This window comes from Pseudonaja textilis, chromosome 2 (assembly GCF_049901715.1).
Source record: "Pseudonaja textilis isolate UNSWEBS1 chromosome 2, rPseTex1.2, whole genome shotgun sequence".
Classification (NCBI taxonomy): Eukaryota; Metazoa; Chordata; class Lepidosauria; order Squamata; family Elapidae; genus Pseudonaja; species Pseudonaja textilis.
The window spans coordinates 13837461-13859517 of NC_141991.1; the positions used below are offsets into that span (position 1 = coordinate 13837461).

At 41.9% G+C, this 22057-nt stretch overlaps 1 protein-coding gene across 1 annotated transcript; it reads left to right on the forward strand.

Annotated features, from left to right (window-relative positions):
• The first annotated feature begins 20 nt into the window (after positions 1 to 20).
• On the forward strand, positions 21 to 20697 carry LOC148126747 (uncharacterized). The gene is made up of 3 exons (XM_026721243.2): positions 21 to 104; positions 3588 to 5128; positions 19541 to 20697. Exons 2-3 carry the CDS (start codon positions 3825 to 3827, stop codon positions 20283 to 20285), a joined length of 2049 nt encoding a protein of 682 aa, XP_026577028.2. The 5' UTR covers positions 21 to 104; positions 3588 to 3824; the 3' UTR covers positions 20286 to 20697.
• The last annotated feature ends 1360 nt before the right edge of the window (positions 20698 to 22057 follow it).

The window sequence follows — 22057 nt, forward strand, 5'->3', positions numbered from 1 at the left end:
TAGAGAAGATCAGAGGAACTTCCTGTTCCTGCTCATCCCTGGGAGAAGGATGGTATGCGAGGTGGCACTCTTGTTCTTCCCAGGGTCGCAACAGCAGCTGGAAGGTGAGTTGAGGATAGGTCGGAGGAGCAAGCCGGTTTGCTCCTTGGTGTAAAAGCAGAAAAGCTGCTACAATATTCCTCTCCGCCCCAGATTTTATTCCACTGATGCTGCAGGCTTTAAAATTGGTGCCTGCAATTTTCTGTAGGTTGGGAGATTTAAAAAGTCTCCTTCAAGGTAGAATTGAGTTCTTGTGATTTTATTGACATGTTTTCTTGGCAACAATATGGGACCAATCTGCCACTACTGGCTTCTGGGTTGTTTTTTTGTTAACTTCTGGGTTCAAACATAGGATTTCCTGGTGGTGCCCCATCCATGTATTAATTCAGCTCTGCTTAACCCTTAACCTAGGATTTGGGGAGCCTAGTTCCCTGTTTTTAAAAATAGTTATTGGGGATTATTTGGGATGTTCAGTTGTATTGGTAGTCCTCGTTTACCACTTGTTAATGGCTGTTATGACTCTGAAAAAAGGAGGTTTATAGCTGGTCCTTGAGGGTGTGGTTCAGGGTTGGGTTTCTACCGGTTCTGTCCACCCTCTGTAGAACCGGTAGCTCTGAAGAGCAGCAGACATAGAACTGGTTCTATGTCTGCTGATGTTTTTGCCCACCCGTCCCCTCCTCCGGGCTCTTACCTGATCTTTATTTCGTGATTTTTCAACTTCAGCTGCTGAACAAGGCACAGCTGCAGTTAAAAAAACAAGAAAAGAGGGCTGTTTCAAAGGCTGCTTCTCTGCTGGCAGCGTGCTAATGAAAATTAACAGGTGTAAGTGGCTCACAGCCGGCAGGGAAGCTCGTAAATCCCAAACCGGTAGTTAACCCTGTGGTTGCCGCAGTGATTTGGGTGTGACAACAGGTGCACAATGATAATGGTCACAGTATTCTGCAGTCGGTGATCACTATTTGCAGACAGTTGGCCTTGAAACTCAGGCACTTTCAAGTTTGGTGTGTGGACGACTGGTACCTGAATTTGAGAGAGATACTTTTACCTTTGCAAAGGGGCTTTTGAAAATACAAATCACCAAGTAATTCAGGCAAAGCAAAAGCATTTAAGGGGGGGGATTTTTATAGGGTGCAGAAACATAATACATTTATTTGGCATAGGTGATGCATCATAAAATAAGCGATCAAATTAAAAGATACCATTTACAAGTAACACATGAACAACAGGAAACTTTGACTAGATAAAATTCCACAAGTGGCAAATTTGTGGCTTAAAATACTTCCTTTCCTGGCCTGGCTTGCACTTTTTAGACTTGCAAGTGTACAGGTAATCCTTGACTTGCGTCACTGGGCAACCCAGGCCTTCCTCCATCCCTTGACACCCCTTCTCCACATAATGACGGTAATGTGGAGAGCCAAGATTGCATGGGTGCCTTGCTTAATGACAGAAACAAGGACCACAATTCTGGACTAAATTGTTATTTAGGTCATCATTTAGGAGCTGTGTACAAAGAAAGACTTTCACAAACTTTTAGCACCCAGCACATGGCTAATCTTGTGCAGCTGAGTTGGTTCTAACTGGACGGTTCAAGGTACGTTTTGAGGAGTGATCCTGCACCCCCACAAGACAATAACTGAAGAACAGTGTTCCTTGATTCCCCAAGGGAGGTGTGGTTTGTTGTTCCCTTTTTGCACACAATGCCCCCCTACCCCCAAGAATACTTTCCCTTGGTTTAGTTCTCACTTCTTGCATATGAAGATTCTAGTTCAGATTTATTTATTATTTACTAGCTCGATACTGGTGCTTTGTTACGAAACTATGTGGTCGGGCTTAGTTTTGAGGGAGGAAAATAAGAGGGAAAAATTCTTCCTCTCCCAACAAGCATCCATCAGTATTTATCTGGCTAGTGTGTGTCAGTGTGTGAGAGTTGAGGGTTGTTTGGAAACGGAAATACAGTATTTGCTGTGTTAGCAAGGAGACAGCAAGGAGCCTAGGCGTGGCTTAGCTCAACTATTCTGTTTACAGCTTGTTGCTGTGAAACTAAAACTGAAAATCCTCTCCTCTGCTTGTGTTTTGCATTTGGAACAGATTTCTTTTCAGGTGGGGAGGGGAAGTAGAACTCCTAATAATAATAATAAACTAAAGCTTTGATGGTCATTTAAAAAAAACCCTTTCTTAGTGAGCACCTTGAAGCCAAACTTCAAGTTTGTAGGCTTTACGGTTCTGAAGATTTTGTGATGATGCCTTAGTGATATTTCGCTTTTATAGAGAGAGATTTATGAATGAATGAGAATACACAACGTTCCCACTCCTCAAGACTGCTTTCCCTTGGTTTAGTTCTCGCTTCTTGCATACAAAGATTCTAGTTCAGATTGATTGATTGATTGAATGAATGGAACACCCGCGCTTAGAAAGCCATCCACGCAGCAGCGACCGCGGCGGCTGTTCAGCATCCACATCCAACGGCAGCGACTGAGGTGGTGAAACCACCGAGTATTGAATTGCTAGAGAGACCATAGAGGAGACGAGAAGGTTTAAGAGGAGCTTCCTCTTCCGGCTCACCCGTGGGGCGGGGAGGGGTGTGGAGGTATAGTGGCGGCTCTCCAGTTCTTCCCAGGATCCAAGCGGGAGCAGCAGCAGCTGAACGGCAAGTTCAGGACACGTCGGAGGAGAGGCCGGGAGCAAGTAGGTTTCCTCCACTGTGTAAAAGCAGAGAAGCAACTACTAACTAGGCTTGAAATATATCGGCTGCGGCTTATTCCTCCCCCTCCGCAAATTTTATTCCAGTGCCTTCGACCTTCCGCTGGTTGGGAGATTTAAAAAGATTGGAAAAAGTCTTATTCACTGTCGCAATGTATTCCTTCCCTCCTCCAATTTTATTTCACTCTTCCTGCATGCTTTGTTTGAAACGGGTCCCTTCATTTTTCTTCTGATTTAATAGCCGCATTCAGATTCCACTGGTGCCTGTCATTTTCTGTTGGTTGGGAGATTTAAAAAGTCTCCTTCACTTTAGGGTTGGCTCCTTGTGCTTTGTATGCATGTGATGTTTTCTTGGCAAAGGAGGAGCTTCCTTGGCAAAACCCATGATTATGTATCAGAGGTCTCCAAACTTAGCAACTTTAAGACTCGTGGCTGAGGAATTCTGGGAATTGAATTGAAATCTTGCGGAGACTTTGGGCACCATTTCCTCTAAATTAAGAGGAAAAGTTTGAACATACCTATTTCTGGGACTTTTTTCAGGCTGAAATACAAATGTATTTTCTACATACATACAATATATATGCAATATGTCTGTATTTCCTGTTCAAAAATATTCAAAAATAACGATTTGTAAGGCTCAGACTTTGTGATTTATTCAAGTCCACAAGAGAATGTCATGATTGTGTGGATATTTGGAATTAGATCTTGCTAGTCTTTTATGGGACAAATAAATCATAATTGATCTTTATGGTTAATCTTGCATTTTCACGTGTTTCTTTTTTTCATGCTTCTTGTTTTCACATTTTATATCCAATCATTAAACCAAGCCTTTTATGTGATTGTTATAGACGAAAGAGAAGTGCCAAGAAGATGCCGAGTGAGATCAGAAAGGAAAGTCAATCCATCCTGCAATTAAAATCCTTCCGATTCCTCCAGAAAACAACAAAACACTTCTCCGTCCCAGCACCTGATTGGCAAGAGAGAGAGTAACTGAAGAGAGTATTAAGCTGGAAAAAATTGAGTATGTGGAACTCCATGAAGCATTCCACTAAAAGGCCAACAGTCATTTGCAAATTCAGAAAAAGATGGAAGTATCTGGAAACCAATGGAGAGGACAGTTGGATAACCAAGTATGGCAAGCAGTCATGCAAGACTCGCTCTGTGAAGAAAGAAAGAGTAGCTTGAATGAAAACATCATCCAAGAAGGGATCCAAAATATTTCTGATCTCCTCAATAAACCAAGAATATCAGTGGTGGAAAAGGGCCATGGATCTTCATGTTGTGAGGATAGCATGGGTTGCCAATCGCAACTGATGGTGCATGAAAGGATCCACAACAAAGAAAAGCCAAATAAATGTTCCAAATGTGGGAAATTGTTTTGCTACAGCCCACGTAGTTTTGAGGATAAAACGACTCTCCCAAGAGAGAACCCATACCAATGCTCGCAATGTGACAGCAGCTCTTGCAAGGACGCCACCGTAACGATACACCGGAAGACTAACACAGAGAAGAAACAGTATACATGTCTAGATTGTGGGAAATCTTTCGGTCAGAATTCCAACCTATTGATACACCAAAGGACTCACACAGGGGAGAAATCCCATGAGTGCCTGTATTGTGGGAAAACTTTCAGTCGGAATTCCTACCTGGTGATGCACCAGAGGACTCACACAGGAGAGAAACCGTATGGGTGTCCAGATTGTGGGAAAAGTTTCAGTCGGAATTCCAACTTGTTGATACACCAGAGAATTCACACGGGAGAGAAACCATATGGGTGCCAGGATTGTGGGAAAAGTTTCAGTCGGAATTCTAACCTGGTGATACACGAGAGGACTCACACAGGAGAGAAACCATATGAGTGTCAGTATTGTGGTAAAAGATTCAGCCGGAATTCTCACCTCGTGATACACCAGAAGATCCACACAGGAGAGAAACCATATGAGTGTCCGGAATGTGGGAAAAGTTTCAGTTGGAATTCCCACCTAGTAATACACCAAAGAACACATACTGGTGAGAAACCATATGGGTGTCCTGTTTGTGGGAAAAATTTCAGCCAGAAATCGGATTTGATGATGCACCAGAGGACTCACACTGGGGAGAAACCATATAAATGTCCTGTTTGTGAGAAAACTTTCAATCGGAATTCCCACCTGGTGATACACCAGAATACACACACCGGGGTGAAACCGTATGAGTGTCTAGAATGTGGGAAAACATTCAGTCAGAGTTCCCACCTGTTGATACACCGGAGGACTCACACAGGAGAGAAACCATATGAGTGTTCTGAGTGTGGGAAAGGTTTCAGTACTAGTTCTAACCTTATAAATCATTTAGGTTTACACACAGGGGAGAAACCTTTCAAATGTCCAGAGTGTGGACGGTGCTTTACGCAATATTCCTGCCTTGCTGCACACAAAAAAATCCACATGAGGCAGAAGGCAACGAGTGTAGAAATGTCTTGAATGTAATTTCTAATTTTCCACTGGAAAAGCAATTGAGAAATTTAAGTATTATGTGTCTAGCATCATTCACTATAGTCAAATGTATCTCAGTATTAGACATGACAAGAGAGAATTGGAAAATATCGGATTGGTAAAAGGTAACTATTTGTATCTGAATATCAGCCAACTTACTGGATATTCCCTTCTGCAGAAATCATGCAATTCTACAAAAAGGCTTTGGGTGTGTTTTTTTGCACACCGATCATCATAAGCCATAGAAATGTTACATGGAGAGTTTCAGGTCTCTTCATTTTAAGCCCCAGAAATTGTTAGCCAGCAGACCTGTTGCGCAAAGTATCTTGAAGTTGTAGTCAATATTTGTGGTAGGTTTCATAACCGGCCCACATCTACTAAAATGTACATTACAATTGCACACTCAGGTTTATTTAGTGATGGTTGACTTCTCCAACATAACAAAAGTGTGAGGAGATAAGGAGGATTTGAAGTTCAGCTTTTTCAAATATTTCCATCAAGTCAGTGCTAGGAGAATGAGTTATTTCAGACTGTGGCCTAGGATAAGCACAAATATCAAAGAAACCATCAGTGTGGAGACGACAGGGAGGCCTCAAGTTACGACCACAATTGAGCCCCGAAATTTACATTGCTGAGTGAAACATTTGTGAAGCGAATTTGCCACCAACTTTACGACTTTTCTTGCCACCGTTGTTAACGGAATCGTTGCATTTGTTAAGTTGGTAGCAGAGTTGGTTAAGTGAATCTGGATTCCTCATCGACTTTGCTTGTTGGGTGGTCACAAAAACAGATCACGTGATCCCAGGACGCTGCAGCCGTCATAAATATGAACTATGCACCAAGTGTGACGGTTGTCAGTGGGAGAAAGGGTCATAAGTCACTTTTCCCAGGGCCGCTGTAACTTTGAATGGTCACGAAATGAAGTGGAGGACTACCTGAATAAGGTGGGAGTTTGTAGCCATGAAATAATTGTACATTTTCCCATGTAGAAGCTATTGAACATCATGTGCAAGTGTCAGGATTCCAGCAATCGCCCTAATTAAATCATGATTCTTGAGTCAAACTTCAAAAAACTTCAAAGGATTTATTAGAGGCGACATACTGGCACTGCTGTCTATGAAGCCAACTCTGGCATACGTAATTCACAGTCAACTGTGACCCTGTGTCATCCCCCCAGCTGTCTCATAAACCAGATTCTCCAATTGAGCACCATAACAGGCTGGATGTCATCATTCACGTTCTCCAATTAAATATATTCAGGGGCAAAAACTTTGGTATTTTAGTTACAATCTTTTGAAGATAAGAGTTGGAATGTACTTTCTCTTTCAGACTGCTCTTCCAGATTTCCTTCCTCCCTGCCCTTCCCTATGGCAAATACTAAAACAGGCACAGGAATGTTTTATGAGTTGGACAGCAAGTGCTGTTGGAAAATTATAGACAAAAGGTGGTTCTGGTTTTGAGAGTAGGATCTTCAACCGCTTCTGTGATACTCCTTTGCTTGGAGGTGCCTCTTCTTAGTCTTTGATAGCTGTTGGGTGACTCGGAGCCAGTTTTGTTAACGGCTTTGTTGCATTCCCCCACAATGGTGGTGATCTGAAAAAAAAAAATGTGTCAGCCTTCGAAGCCATGTTACTTGGAAGCTTCGAGGCTGCCACATTTAGTGTCCGGGAATTTGGGTGCCAGCTTTGGAAGCCATATTGAGACCAGATGCTCTCCCACGCTGCCACATTTTGAGCCTGGGAAAATGGGAGGGGGGAATTCCTTGCAGTGTATGTAGTTAGACATAATAGCATTCTTTTTCTAAGTCAAGGTCATGTTATTTGGCGCATAAGTGAGGGGAAGTCTCAAGTTGGGACGGATGGTGTTTGGGATATGTGTTGTAGTTTGCTGGTAGCAGGTGCAGACAGCTGAGGTCTCCAAGAGTGAGGACTCAGATGAAGGCCCTGGATGTGATGCAAGGATGGGGCCAGGACCGTCAGGAGTGGAATTCTGCCTTTGGAGATTGTGGAGGTTGGCAGCAGTGATGAAGAGGCCCCCGAGGAGCCTGTCCCAAGTGAGTGTGCATACAGGGCTGCTCGAAGGAAAGAGCAGCTGCAGCAGCACGGGCGACTTGGGAGTAAGGCTGCAAGGTAATAGCCCCTCCCTTAAGAGATAAAGGCCAGCTGAGAAACTGGAGCTCTTTGCAGGAAGCAAAGAAGTTTTTGCACTCAAGCCTTGTGGACGTTCGGAATATCTTGGTTGGTGTTTGGAGACTCTTTGTGTTTGAAATATTTCTTAGTAACTTTATCTAGTGTTCTTGGCAGCCTTGCACAACCTTGGCAAGGCTCTTTCTTATCAGAGACAATTAGTTTAAAGCAGCCTTTTAACCGTGAAAGAACGGAATTCGTAAAGAATAACTAAAACGTTTTGCTGTTACCTCTGTTTCGTGTTTGTTTCCTTGGAACAAGGTTTGGGTCAGAACAGCATGTGATGGGATGATGGGTGCAGGGGGTGGATTTGTAGGTTTTATTGCAAGGAAGCCCGGAGCTTTCAGATTTGGGATTCCCCAATTGTGCCAGTTTACTATCCAGTTAAAACAGAACTTTTGAGAAGATGTCCGTCTCGGAGTTATTGGTTGGAGTGGAGGTTTTCTGGAACGCTGACATTGGGAGGGGGGATTTCATAGAGGGGTGGAAGATTTGACTCAACCACGTTCTTTCACAGAAAGTCAAGGCCATTGTACCCTGCACCTGGAGAGGTGTGTCTGGAGGAGTGTCCATTTGGGACTGATGGGTGCAGGGGAGGGATCTTTGAATTTCTATTAGGGAGGGAAAACCGGAACTCTCAAATTTGGGTTTTTCTCAGATGTGCCGATATGACAACTCTTAATAAAATTGAGGAAAAAAATGCTTGTCTCAAGAGTTTATTGGTTTGGAGTTGGTTATTTGGAATGCTGACAAATTGTATGGTCATAAAAACAGTTTCATTTCTAGAAATGCATTGTGTAAAGCAGGGGTCTCCAACCTTGGCAACTTTAAGCCTTGGCAGACTTCAACCAGGGGTGGGATCCTACTGGTTCTACCCGGCTCTATAGAACCAGTAGCTCTGAAGAGCAGCAAACACAGAACCGGTTCAGTGTCTGCTGCTGTTTGGCCCACCCGCTCTTACCTGTCCTTTATTTCCTGCTTTTTCAACCGCAGCTGCCTTGCACGGCACAGCTGAGGTTGAAAAAGCAGGGGGAAAAGTGGTTTTTCAAACGCGGTGCACCCACGCACAGCGCTTATCAGCTGTCCGGGTGGCACAGCTTAAGGTCTAGTACATGCGCATACAGCAAAGTGCACACAAAACGTAATCACCGAACTGGTAGTAACACCAGTCGAATCCCACCCGTGACTTCAACTCTCAGAATTCTGGGAGGTTGAAGTCCGCCGAGGCTTAAAGTTGCCAAGGTTGGAGACCCCTGGTGTAAAGAACCACGAGTAGCTTTCGGCGAGGAAGAAACATGGGCAGTGTCTGTACAGGTAGCCCTTGACGCGCAACCACAATTGAGCCCCAAATTTCTGTTGTTAAGTGAGTTTTGCCCCATTGTACGACCTTTCTCGTCTCAGTGGGTTAAGTGAATCGCTGCAGTTGATAAGTGAGTAACACGGTTGTTAAGTGAATCTGGCTTCCTTCTGCTGGTCAGAAGGTCGCAAAAGGGGATCACATGACTCCCCTGGGATGCAGCAACCGTCGTGTGAGCCAGTTTGCCAAGCATCCGGATTTTGATCAAATGACACTGGGAGTGTTGCAATGGTCGTACCTGTGAAAAACGGTCGTAAGCCTCATTTTTTGTGTGTGTGCCATTGTAACTTTGAACGGTTGCTAAATGAACCCTTGTGAGTCAAGGACTACCTGTATTACTGTGAAAATTGGGGAAAGGGGATCAGGCAAAGCTCTCCTCTCCCAACGCATGAGAGATTTTTCCAACCCTTTCATTCTACCCTCAGGACTTCTTTTTCAACATGCCCCTCCACCCCTGCAAGCCAAGAAGAAAATTACAGGTAGTCCTCAACTTATGACCACAATTGAATATGAAGAATGAACCAATTGCCAAGCACCTGAGTTTTGATCCCCAGGATCATGGGAATGCTTGTAAATGTCGTAACTGTGAAAAACAGTCACAAATCACTTTTTCCAGTGCCGTAACTTTGAATGGTCACTAAATGAACTGCTGTAAGTCGTATTTGGGACAACTAAGTGACATATGACTACGCAGAGGAATGATGTGAGTATTTTCTGACATTAGAAGATACCAAAGAATTCAATTTTGTTCCTTTCCAGTTCCGAGATCAGTTTATAATACAATACCATTCTGGCTCTGGACTCAAAAGAAACAACAGAGCACATCGGTGGTGGGATTCAAAATTTTTACTACTGGTTCTGTGCCCGTGGCTTGGCTTGGTGGGTGTGGCTTGGCTTGGTGGGTGTGGCTTGGCTTGGTGGGTGTGGCTTGGCTTGGTGGGTGTAGCAGGGAAAGGACACTGTAAAATCCCCATTCCCTCCCCAGCCCACTAATTTGCTTTCCAGCTCCATTCTCCTGTGCAGGGCAACCAAAGAAGACCCAGCCAATCAGCTGGGACTCGGGAGGCAGAGAATAGATGGGGGCGGGGCCAGTCAGAGGTAGGATTTGCCAGTTTTCCGAACGACTCACGATTTCCGCTACCGATTCTGCAGAACTGGTCAGAACCTGCTGAATACCCACCTCTGGACCACATGCTCCCCTGCTGGCTGTATTAATGGGAGGCTCTTCTCTCCTGGACTCAGGGTGCACCTGACAATTCTGTACCTCTCCGGCTTTCTGATAGTCGCCCTGCCACTAGCTATGATGTTGACAGGTTCTGTGGAGCAGCACTTAAAATTTCATCCCACGACGGATGACCTGTGCCATAAACTAGTGTAGGACGAGCTTGTCATCCTAGTCCCGTGATGGCGAACCTATGGCATGACAGCCATAGGTTGACAGAGCCATTTCTGTCAGCACGCGAGCCATCGGTCGGAAGAGATCGACTGTGCATACGCGTGCACCTCCTGCCAGCCAGCTGATTATCAGGTATCTGCCACGTATGCGCAGGGGGGCGGGGGGAGCACAAGAGATGCGTGTGCGTGCACAGGGGGGCGTGGGGCGCATGGGGAGGTCTCACCATGTGCAGAGGCACGTGGCATGTGGAGGGGTCAACATGCATGCACAGGGGGCAGTGTGTCTCGTGCACGTTGCATTATGGCCAAGGGTGGGATTCTACCGGTTCACTCCTATTCGCTAGAACCAGTTGTTAACATTCTAAGCAATTCGGAGAACCGGTTGTTAGAAGAAATTACTGGCCTAATCCTGTAAGGAAGGCAGGAAGGAAACATTCTGGTGTTGCTAACAGAAACTGCCTCTCTGTTAACCTTATTACATTTTTGGTAGGACTAGACTTCCTGTCTCAGGAACGTCTCTGGAGTTTTTTTCCCCTCCTTTGCTGGTACTTTGCTTGTGTGGAGTGACCATTCAAAGTTACAATGGCACTGAAAAAAGTGACTTAGGACCCTTTTTCACACTTACGACTGTTGCAGCATCCCCAGTCATGAGAGGGCAGGCGAGGAGATGCGTGCCTCAATGTGAGTGATGTTGAGTTGGCCACGCCCAGCCAATAACATGACCATCAAGCCACACCCGTCAATTAAGCCACCCCCACAGAACCGGTTGTTAAAAAATTTGAATCCCACTTCTGATTATGGGCACAGGCATGTGTGAGCCCATGACAACGAAAAGGTTAGCAGTCACTGTCCTAGACTTTCGATGCAGTGATAGGTTTAATCTGCCACATACATTAATCTTTATGTTCCCAATCCCATGCCAGCTCTCCTTTTAGATTCCATTTAGATGTTTGTTTTTTATACACAGGTAGTCCTCGTCGTACGACCACAATGGAGCCCCAAATTTCTATCATTAAGTGAGACATTTGTTAAGTGAGTTTTGAACCCATTTTACGACCTTTCTTGCCTCAGTGGTTAAGCAGAATCGCTGCAGTTGTTTAAGTGCATAACCCAGTTGTTGAGTGAATCTGGCTTGCACACGGACTTCGCTTGTTGCTAAAGGAGATCCCTGGGACACTGCAACTGTCGTAACTATGAACCAATGGCCAAGCCTCTGCAAACGTCATAACTCTAGAAAATGGTCATAAATCACCTTTTTTCAATGCCGTTGTAACATTGAACAGTCACTAAAACAAACGGTTGTAAGTCAACGACTACCTGTAGGCACTCTTTTTACATCTTTTGCCTGTTTATAATAATCATTATTGTTAGACTTCCATTGTTTACTAGGCCTTTTTTTAAACTAAATGTACCCCACAATCCTTATGCTGGTCTTTCACCGTAATAAACATTTGATTTGATCTTATCGGGTGATACCCTATTTTCCTTTCCATAGCTGGTCACATTGCATAGGATTCCTTTGCAGAAGGGACAGCCAAGATTCAGAACCAGGCCAGGGGTGAGGAGGAACCAAGAGGCTCTTTGGGCTCCATCCTAGGTGGCTTCAAATGTAAACAAATGGGCAGTTTTTAAACTTTGAAATAATCAGATTATACCGTATTTAATTCTGTCTTTTTCTTTTTTGTGTGTGTGCCATGTTTTATGCCACGTTGTGGCCCTAATTCAAGGACTACTATACAGATAGTCCTTGACTTGGGACCACAATTGAGCCCAAAATTTCTGCCGCTAAGTGAGACATTTTTTTACAGGGGTGGGATTCAAAACTACCGGTTCTGTGGGCGTGGCTTGGTGGGCGTGGCAGGGGAAGGTTACTGCAAAATCCCATTCCCTCCGCACCCCACTAACCTGCTTTTCAGCTCCGTTCTCCTGTGCAGGGCAACCAAAGAAGACTCAACCAATCAGCTGGGACTCGGGGGGCAGAGAATAGATGGAGGTGGGGCCAGTCAAAGGTGGGATTTGCCGCTTCTCCAAACTGGTCAAACTTTCCGCTACCGGTTCTACAGAACCTGCTGAATCCCACCTCTGATTTGTTAAGTGAATTTCCTTGGCACATTTGTTAAGTGGATCACTGCAGTTGTTAAGTTCGTAACACTATCGTTAAGTGGATCTAATTTCCCCATTGACTTTGCTTGTCAGATGGTCTCAGACGGTAATCAGACGACTGCGGAACATGGCAGCCATCATAAATCGGAGTTGGGTGATCAGACAGGATGATCCCAGGTGTCTCCTGTCTAGATGAGCTTCAGACAGAATGCTGGTGGATTTTTCCAGGTTTGACCCATGTCTGTTTATTAATAGGATAAAGCTGGCAAAATAATGGAAAGGCACCAGGCCCAGATGGATTTCCGGCAGAATTTTATAAAACATTACAAGAATCATTGAACCTTCCATTGCTAGAACTTATGAATGAAGTTATGTTAAAGAACAAGATACCCAAATCATGGTCAGAAGCTTATATTATACTTGTCCCAAAAGAGGAGGCCGATCCATTACAAATCAAGAATTATAAACCTATCTCCTTACGAAACGCAGATTATAACATTTTTGCTTCAATATTGGCAGAAAGACTTAAAAAATACTTAAACAATTTTATCCATCCTGATCAAAATGGATTTCTGCCAAAGAGAAAATTAAAGATAATATGAGAGTAATCTTGGATACTTTGGAATACTACGAGGCACACCCTGAAAAACGAATAGCTTTGATATTTCTAGATGCACAGAAGGCATTTGATAATGCGAATTGGCGATTCATGTTATTACAGTTGGAACAAATGGGCTTTGCTAAAAAATTTATTCAAGCTATAGAATCTATATATCATAAGCAAACGGCAAAGGTAATTATAGAGGGAGAACTGACAGACTCTATTGATATAAGAAAAGGAACAAGACAAGGGTGCCCACTATGACTTCTGTTGTTTGTGTTACCCTTGGAAGCGTTAAACAGAAATACTAGTGAAGAAAAGGATATAAAAGGGATGAAAATTAAAAAGGAAGAATTTAAGTTGCAAGCATTTGCAGATGGTTTTCATTTTAGAAGACCCACTAGAAACAGCATCAAAATTGATAGAAGAGAGAGAGGCATATGGAAAGGTGGCTGGTTTGAAAATAAATAAAGATAAGACAAAGATTTTGACAAAGAATATGCTATCAAGACAAAAGGAAGAACTGGCAGATCTATTAAAAATTCAGGTCATGAATAAGATCAAGTACTTGGGGATACATCTGACAGCAAGATGCAGTACACTAAAAGAGAATAATTTTATCAAACTTAAGCAGCAGATAGCGCTAGATTTGGTGAAATGGGAAAATTTACAACTGTCATTAATAGGGAGAATATCAACAATCAAGATGAATATATTACCCAGAATTTTATATTTTTTCCAAACAATTCCAATTAGGCTTGGAAAAGATTACTTTGAAGATTTAAATAAAATTGTGTTGAAATATATATGGCAAGGTAAGAAAGCGAGAATAAAGTTAAAACTTTTGCAAGATGCCAGAATAAGAGGAGGATTTGGTTTACCTAATTGGGAGTTGTATTACCAAGCTACAAATCTGATGTGGGTTAAGGAATGGATAATTAAGAAATACTAGATTGTTGACATTAGAAGGACATGATCTGTTGTTGGGGTGGCATGCCTTCTGATGGTACAAAGAAACTAAAACACAGGGGTATTTCAGAAGACATTATATATGGGAGTCTCTGTGGTTAAACTGGGAGAAGGTTAAAAGACAATGTTATTTGAAAATTCCAGTATGGCTATCGACTATTGAAGCATTTTCTTATCCTATAATATATAAAAAGGAACAAACAGTTAGATATGGTGAAATATTGAATGAAAAGGGTGAACTTAAATCTATACAAAAATTAGAGGAACAAGGTATAAAGTTGAATTGGTTTTCATATGTGCAAATACATTCAAGGTATGATAAAGACTCTAAAACAGAAGGTTTCTACGATAAACTGACTGATTTAGATAAGATTTTGACAGGTACTAAGGAAAAGGTAATTAAAAAATTGTATGGATACTTATTAGAAATTAAACTAGAAGAAGAACAAGTTAAAGAAACAACAATTGCTTGGGGGAAGAATTTTGGATATGGGATTGATTTAGAGAAATGGCAAAAATTGTGGTTTCAAAATTATAAAATGACAATGTCAACAGCATATAAAGAAAATTTGTATAAGATATTTTACAGGTGGCATTTCCCCCCAACAAGAATAGCAAGAATGTTCAAGAACAAATCTGAAAAATGTTGGAAATGTCATCAGACACCTGGCTCATATTACCATATGTGGTGGTCATGTACGGATGCTAAAAAATATTGGACTAAAATCCACACATGGTTGAAAAAAATGACAAAAAAGCATATAGATTTGAAACCTGAGATATTTTTATTGGGAATTTTACCTGAAATATATAGTAAAGAATTGAAATACCTGATTGTAAATGTATTAACAGCGGCTAGGATTGTATTTGCTAAAAATTGGAAAAATGAGAAAATACCATCACAGGAGGAAATCATTAAGAAAATATTGGAATGTGCTGAAATGAATAGATTGACATTTGAAATCAGAGAACAAGATGATAAACAATTTTATAAAATTTGGGATGTATTCTATCAATGGTTAGACAATAAAACATGGTAATAAAATATGTAGATTCTTAGAAAATAATAAATATATAAAGATGTATTCTTTTCTTATCTACAAAATGATTGTAGGATAGATTTGAGATGATAATATGAACTGTCATAAAACAAATTAAGTAAAATATGATTATTTCGTAAACCTGAATGAATAAAAGTATGGTCAAATGATTGATTAACAATGATATTAATGTATTTAATACTTGATTGAAAATATGAGAATATATACAATGTAATTGTAATTGAAGACTACGAGATGGAAGCACAAAACAATTTGTAAACCAACCGGCACATTGTATGTATATATATGGAAGATAGCTTGATGTTTTTATGTTTTGTTTGTCTATGTTCGTCTTAAAAACCAATAAAAAATTTATTTAAAAAAAATGCAGTAAAAAAGCTGGAACACACTTCCTCACTAGTCCAACACATGAAAGCAACAGGTCATAGCATCGACTTCAATGGCACCAAAACCCTAGTCACTATAGAAAACCCCAGCCACAGAATTATCAGAGAAGCCATAGAGATTGAAAAAAGACCTGAAAGCATGAATAGATGATTCCACCAGACTGTCAATTATTTGGAAGCCTGCACTCACAAACAAAAAAATCTCCACTCCACAAGCCAGGCAAACACCTGGGCACAAACAGACTCCCCCTGATACCTCCAGCTCAAACACACCCCAACCAGGCACCTAGATGAAACCTATCTTCCTAATAAATGATAGCCATCCATTTACTCGGAGCCAAGCCACACTAAAAGCCTCCAATACAGGAAACACAATGTTGCCAGCCAATCAAGACAAAAAAAAGCCACAAAACAGAAGATATTAGAAACACCAATCAAGCAGAACACAGCAAACTCCAAGACCAATAAACACAGACCAAGACTCCCAACCAATCAGGATGAAGAAAAAACCATTCTGGCACAGCAGTAGGCTAGCCCCAAATTTAAAACAGAAACAGCTGTGAAAGTCTGACCCACAGAAGAAAATAATACAGAAGCCTGATGATGGCAGATGAGATTCTGCCGAAACGTTGCTACAACTTTAAAAGCACAACTACAATGACGTGGAAAAATACCCAAACAAAGCTGAATACCATACATGTAAGTACCCGCGAAAACTTAAGAAAACATACACACACACACACACGTGTGTGTGTGTGTGTGTGTGTATCTATCTATCTATCTATCTATTCATCTATCTTTCTATCTATCTATCTATCTATCTATCTATCTATCTATCATCTATCTATCCATCCATCCATCCATCCATCCATCCATCTATCTATCTATATGAATGAATGGTATTCAGCTTTTGTTCGGTATTTTCCCACATCATTATAGTTGTGCTTTTAAAGTTGTAGCAACGTTTTGGCAGAATCTCATCTGCCATCATCAGGCTTCTGTATTGTGTTCATCTGGAAAATACCTGAACAAAGCTGAATACCATACATGTAAGTACCCACGAAAACTTAAGAATAGATAGATAGATAGATAGATAGAGATATATAACTATTTTTATAACTATATCTACTATCTATGATAATCTTTCTGCCTGTCTGTCTGTCTACTATCTCTGTTCTGTCTACCTACCAACCAACCTACCTACCTACATACCTACTCACTCATCCATCCCTCCCTCCTCCTCCTCCCTCCCTCACACACACACACAGCTCTGTATCTAACAGTATCTGTCTTTCCAAAGCTCAGACAAGTGTGTTTTTCAGCCATATGTCGCTAGATGGCGCTCTAAAGATCAGCAGTACCGGGGCGCCTGGAAAGCCGCCGATTTAGCGGCAGCTTCAGAGGAAGAGCCCGATGGAAGTATTGGATTGCTAGAGAGGATTTGGAAGAGGGCACGAGCGCTTCCTCTTCCGGTTCCCCCCGTCCATGGGTGGGTGGTATCGTGGACGACCTGTTTTTGTTCCCACCGTCTGAAACAGCAGCTGGGCGGTGAGTGGCGGGCAGGTGGGAGGAGAGGTCGGGCCCTTTGGGTTCCTCCACGGCCTGGAAGCAGCGAAGGGAGAGAAGGCTGAAACATATTCAGCTGATATTCCTCCCTTCCCCAAATTTTGTCCCAGTAGTACCGCATGATTTAAAATAGGTTGCTGTTCAATTGCTAAGTCGTGTCTGACTCTTCGCGACCCCCTGGACCATGATGGCATGCTAGCCCCCTCCTGTCTTCCCGTGTCTCCTGGAGTCTGCCCAGATTCATGTTCGTTGCATCATTGACACCATCCAACCATCTGATCCTCTGCTGTCCTCTTCTCCTTTTGCTTTCCATCTTTCCCCAACATCAGGGTCTTTCTCTCTACTCACTAGGTAACCAACAACATTCCCTCAACACTGTCCAACTATTTACAAAGTCTGCACTACTATTACTATTAACCTTCTCCTCACTCCTTATCAACCATCCCTTCCCACTTGGGACAGTATGCAATATGTTGCTTGTATCCAATATATAAATATATTGACTGTTTCCTAGTATAATTTGATTGCTTATTTGTACCCTATGACTATATTAAGTGTTGTACCTGATGATTCTTGGCGAATATATATTTTCTTTTATGTGTACATTGAGAGCATATGCACCAAGACAAATTCCTTGTGTGTCCAATCACACTTGGCCAATAAAGAATTCATTCATTCAAAGTATTTTTGCACTTCACTGTCTGTCCTTCCAGAAGACAGTCAAGGTTGATTTTCTTTAGGATTAACTGATTGGATCTCCATGCAGTCCAAGGGCCTCTCAGATAAAATCTCAGATAATCAGAGTTGGAAGGGACCTTATAGGTCATCTAGTAGTCCTGCCCCTCTCAACAGCACCACAATTTGAAAGCATCATATTTGGCACTCAGGCTTCCTTAGGACATTTAAAATGGCTGTCTTCGATTTTCTGCTGGTTGGGAGATTTAAATTTATGTTTCAGGGTTGACTCCTCATGCTTTTGAACAGCGTGCTGTTTTTAGGGCAAGTGAGTTTACGGGCAAAACGGGGGCTTTCAATCTTGCAGCGACTTTGGGCACTATTTCCTCAGTTAAAAGTCCTCCCCTCATGAGACCAAAAAGTTTCAGCATACCCATATTTGTCAGGCTGAAATACACATGGACTTTTGACATGGATATATACATACATTCCTTCATAGGTTTATCTACATTTCTCCTTGTGTGAATATATCTGTATCTGTCTAACCTATGCTCAGCATTTCCAGGTTTATTTCATAATAACAGTTTTTAATGCTAAGTGCTTGTGAAGTCCAAAAGAGAATGTCATTATTGAGTGGATATTTGAATTTGGATCTTGCTAGTCTTCTATGTGTCAAATGTCTATGAAGATTCTCAGTCATGCAGATCATGGTTTGTCCCAAAGGTGCTTTTTTCAAGAGGCAACCCTACTTTCTTGTGTTTTCTTTGAAGACGTTTTACTTCTCATCCAAGAAGCTTCTCTGACTGGATGGTGGGGAATGAAAGGATTTATATTTATATATGTGTCAAATGAATCACAATTAATGTTAGAGATGAGTGTCAGGATTCCAGCAGTTGCCCTAATTAAATCATGAGCCTTGAGCCAAACTTCAAAACCTATAATGAATTTATTAGGAGCAAACATATCAGTAGGACCTGTTTGAAGCCGATTCTGAGACACGTAATTCACTGTCACCCTTGACCCTGGTTTCCCCCTCCACCCCCTTGAGTGCATCATAATTTATGTTCTCCAACAAAACAGTCCATAGCCAAGAGTCATCAATCATGTTCTCCAATTAGAGATTTGCACGGCAGAAACTTGGGTCACCTAGCTATAATCTCTGCAAGTTATGAATGGAATGCACTTTCAATTCCAAACTGCTGCACTACTCTTTCAAACTCCTTTCCTCTCCCCCTTTCTGCTGGCAACTATATTACGGGCGTAGAAATGTTTTAATGAGTTGACAATGAGATTGGTATGTTTGGTTTTTCATTGTAATATATGCTTTTTTCTTGTTTTCATATATTGTGCACCTATTATATATACACCCATTAAACTAAGTCTTTTATGTCAATCTTGCAGACAAAGAAGATGCCAAGAATGGCATTCTGAAAAAATGAGAATCACAAACAGCATTAAAAAACAAAGCAAATCTATCCAGCAATCAAAAATGCATTCCGTTTCCTCCAGAAAACCTTTCTGCTTCCACAGCAGATGACAGACAAAAAAGAGAGAATAACAAGAAGGCAGTTTTTGTGCTGGAAATAATCAAGTATGTGAAAATCAGACTCTCCACAAAAGATGAGAGTGGATCGTTTCTAAATTCAGAAAAATATCTAGAAATCAGTGGGAAGGAAGGAGTCACTTGGATATCCATGTAGGCTAGATAATCATGCAAGCCTCACCCTGTGAAGAAAGAAAGAGCAGCTTCATTCAAAGCAGCACCGAAAAAGGGATCCAAAATATTTTTGACCTCCAGAATCCAGGAGTATCATTAGTGGAAAAGCACCACAGATGCGGGTATTGTGGGCAAAGGACAGATTGCAGATCAGAGTTGATTATGCATGGGAGGACCCACACTGGAGAAAATCTCTCCCAGTGTCCTCAATGTGGCAAAAACTTTATCAAGCATGCTACTCTAGTGATACACAACAGGAATCAAATGACAGAGAAAACGTACGAGTGTCTGGACTGTGAGAAAAATTACAGCAGTAATTCAAGCCTGCTGATAAACCAGAGGACTCACACCGGAGAGAAGCTGTATTTTTGTCCAGATTGTGGGAAAAGCTTCACTCGGAATTCCCACTTGGTGATACACCAAAGGACTCACACAGGAGAAAGACCATATGAGTGTCCGGATTGTGGGAAAAGTTTCAGTCAGTATTGCCACTTGGTGATACACCAGAGGACTCACACAGGAGAGAAACCATATAAGTGTCTTGATTGTGGGAAAAGTTTCATTCAGAATTCTGACCTGATGATACATAAGAGGACTCACACTGGGGAGAAACCGTATGTGTGTCTGGATTGTGGGAAATGTTTTAGTCGGAATTCCTACTTGGTGGTACACCATAGGACTCACACAGGGGAGAAGCCATATGAGTGCCTGGAATGTGGGAAGGCTTTTGGTCGAAATTCCGAGCTGATGATACATAAGAGGACTCACACAGGGGAGAAACCATATGAATGTCCGGATTGTGGGAAAAGTTTCAGTCAGAATTCCCACCTGGTGGTACATCATAGGACTCACACAGGGGAGAAACCATATGAGTGTCCGGATTGTGGGAAAGGTTTCACAACTAGGTGCAAACTTATAAATCATGTAGGTTTACATACGGGGGAGAAACCTTTTAAATGCTCAGAGTGTGGACGGTGCTTCACGCATCATTCTTGCCTTACTGCACACAAAAAAATTCACATGAGACAGAAGTTGATGTGTGTAGAGAAGACCTGAATTTCATTTCTGATCTTCTATTGGAAATGCAGCTCAGAAATTAACTCTTTAATTTCTGTCCTGATTCGTTTTATTCAAAGATGTCTCAGTATTAGATATAAGTGAGAAAAAAGAATTGGAAAATGTTAGTTTGATAAAGACTAGTTACCTGTCTATGGCTATGAATAGATATTAAATATTTACTTTTCAAGAGATATTTACTTTTCAGGAGATATTTACTTTTCAAGAAATATTTACTTTTGAAGGAATAGTGCAATTGCTGCAATAGAGGTTTTGGATGTTTTTTTGATTTATATTGATCATAGATTGTCACATGCAACGTTTCAGCTTTCTACCTCATTGTCTTCCAGATTTCAAGCCCCCAAATTCTCCAGCCAGGATTACCTTTTGAATAAAATATCTTGAAGTGATAGTCAATGTTTCTGGTTGGTCTCTGAAATTTGGGCTAACAATACTTTACAGAAAAGATTGCAGCGCTCATATTTACATATTTACTATAAATCCTCAAATATGACAAAATGGGCTAAGAGAGGCAAAGTGAGTTCAAAGAAACTCAGCGGAAGGAGAATCCCCGTTCAGATTGCGGCTGGGAGGAAGCGTAGAATATAGAAGATCTGAGGGAAGACAATGACAAAAAGATTGCACAATTTGATATGTGATGGCTGTTAAATAGGACGGATAAGAGCTGTAGGCAGTGGTGGGGTTCTACCAGTTTGGCCTGGTTCAGCTGAACCAGTAGTAAAAAATTGCTACCGTTTGACCAAACCGGTATTTATTTTATTTTTCCTCCCGACTATCAGCTATTCCAACGATCAGCTGTGCTGGGATCCCCCTCGCTGTCTTACTGCTTTGCCCAGGAGGCTTCCCTGAGGCCCAGGAGGCAAAAAAAACCCAGAACGGGGTGGGGTGGGGGGGAGACGCTGCACAAAAAAGCCACGCCCACCCAGTCACGTGGCCCTGTCCACCTAGCCACGCCCACAGAACCGGCAGTAAAAATATTTGCATCCCACCCCTGGCTGTAGGTACATTGAGTTGTGGAGAAAAGGGGTTGTGGTTTGGAGCTTCAGGTTCTTATTAGCAACTCCTGTAAATATTGTTTGCTTGGAGGTGCTTGCTTGTTAGCCTTTGGTGTGTGGATACAATGCCAATTCGCTGACATTTTTGCTAATTCCCCCTTTAGTGGTGGGGATCTGAGAAAAAAAGTGTAGAGCGGTAAATGTTTAACACATACATAAATAGATATTGACGAGAAAAAAATGGGTAGTTATCAGCGTTGCTGTGAATATTGGGGCAAGGTAATGCAAAAAAAAAAACCCACCTCTGTTCCCAACACATGGGAGATTTTTCCATTTCATTCACTGCACTGTGTGTGCTCCATATTCCGCCTTATCCTAACATTTTATCAACGCTTTCTCCCACTGTTAACGAAAGATCAATTACAGTTGTGGAAAATACGGCTTAAACCTCTTGGTCAGGTCTAATAGCAGAAGAACTTACATACGGTTTCACGGTGCTTTACAGCTCTGTAAGTGGTTCACAGAGTCAGCCTATTGCCTCCCAACCATCTGGATCCCCATTTCATCGACCTCGGAAGGATAGAAAGCTGAGTCGATCTTGACGTAGTCAGGATCGAACTCCTAGCAGTGAGCAAAGTCGGCCTGCATTAGTAATCTCTCACCATTGCACCACCAGTGTATAATATACAAAAAGGAATTCTAAAGGCAAAAATTGAGAAAAGAAAAGCAATCCTGTTTCCTTAAACCAGGGGTCCA

Excerpts from the sequence above, each read along its gene's own strand:
- LOC148126747 (XM_026721243.2), top strand. The coding sequence starts at position 3,825 with ATGGAAGTATCTGGAAACCAATGGAGAGGACAGTTGGATAACCAAGTA. Across the intron at positions 5,129-19,540 it reads GAGTGTGGACGGTGCTTTAC|CAGTAATTCAAGCCTGCTGA; the intron begins GCAATATTCCTG and ends GAAAAATTACAG.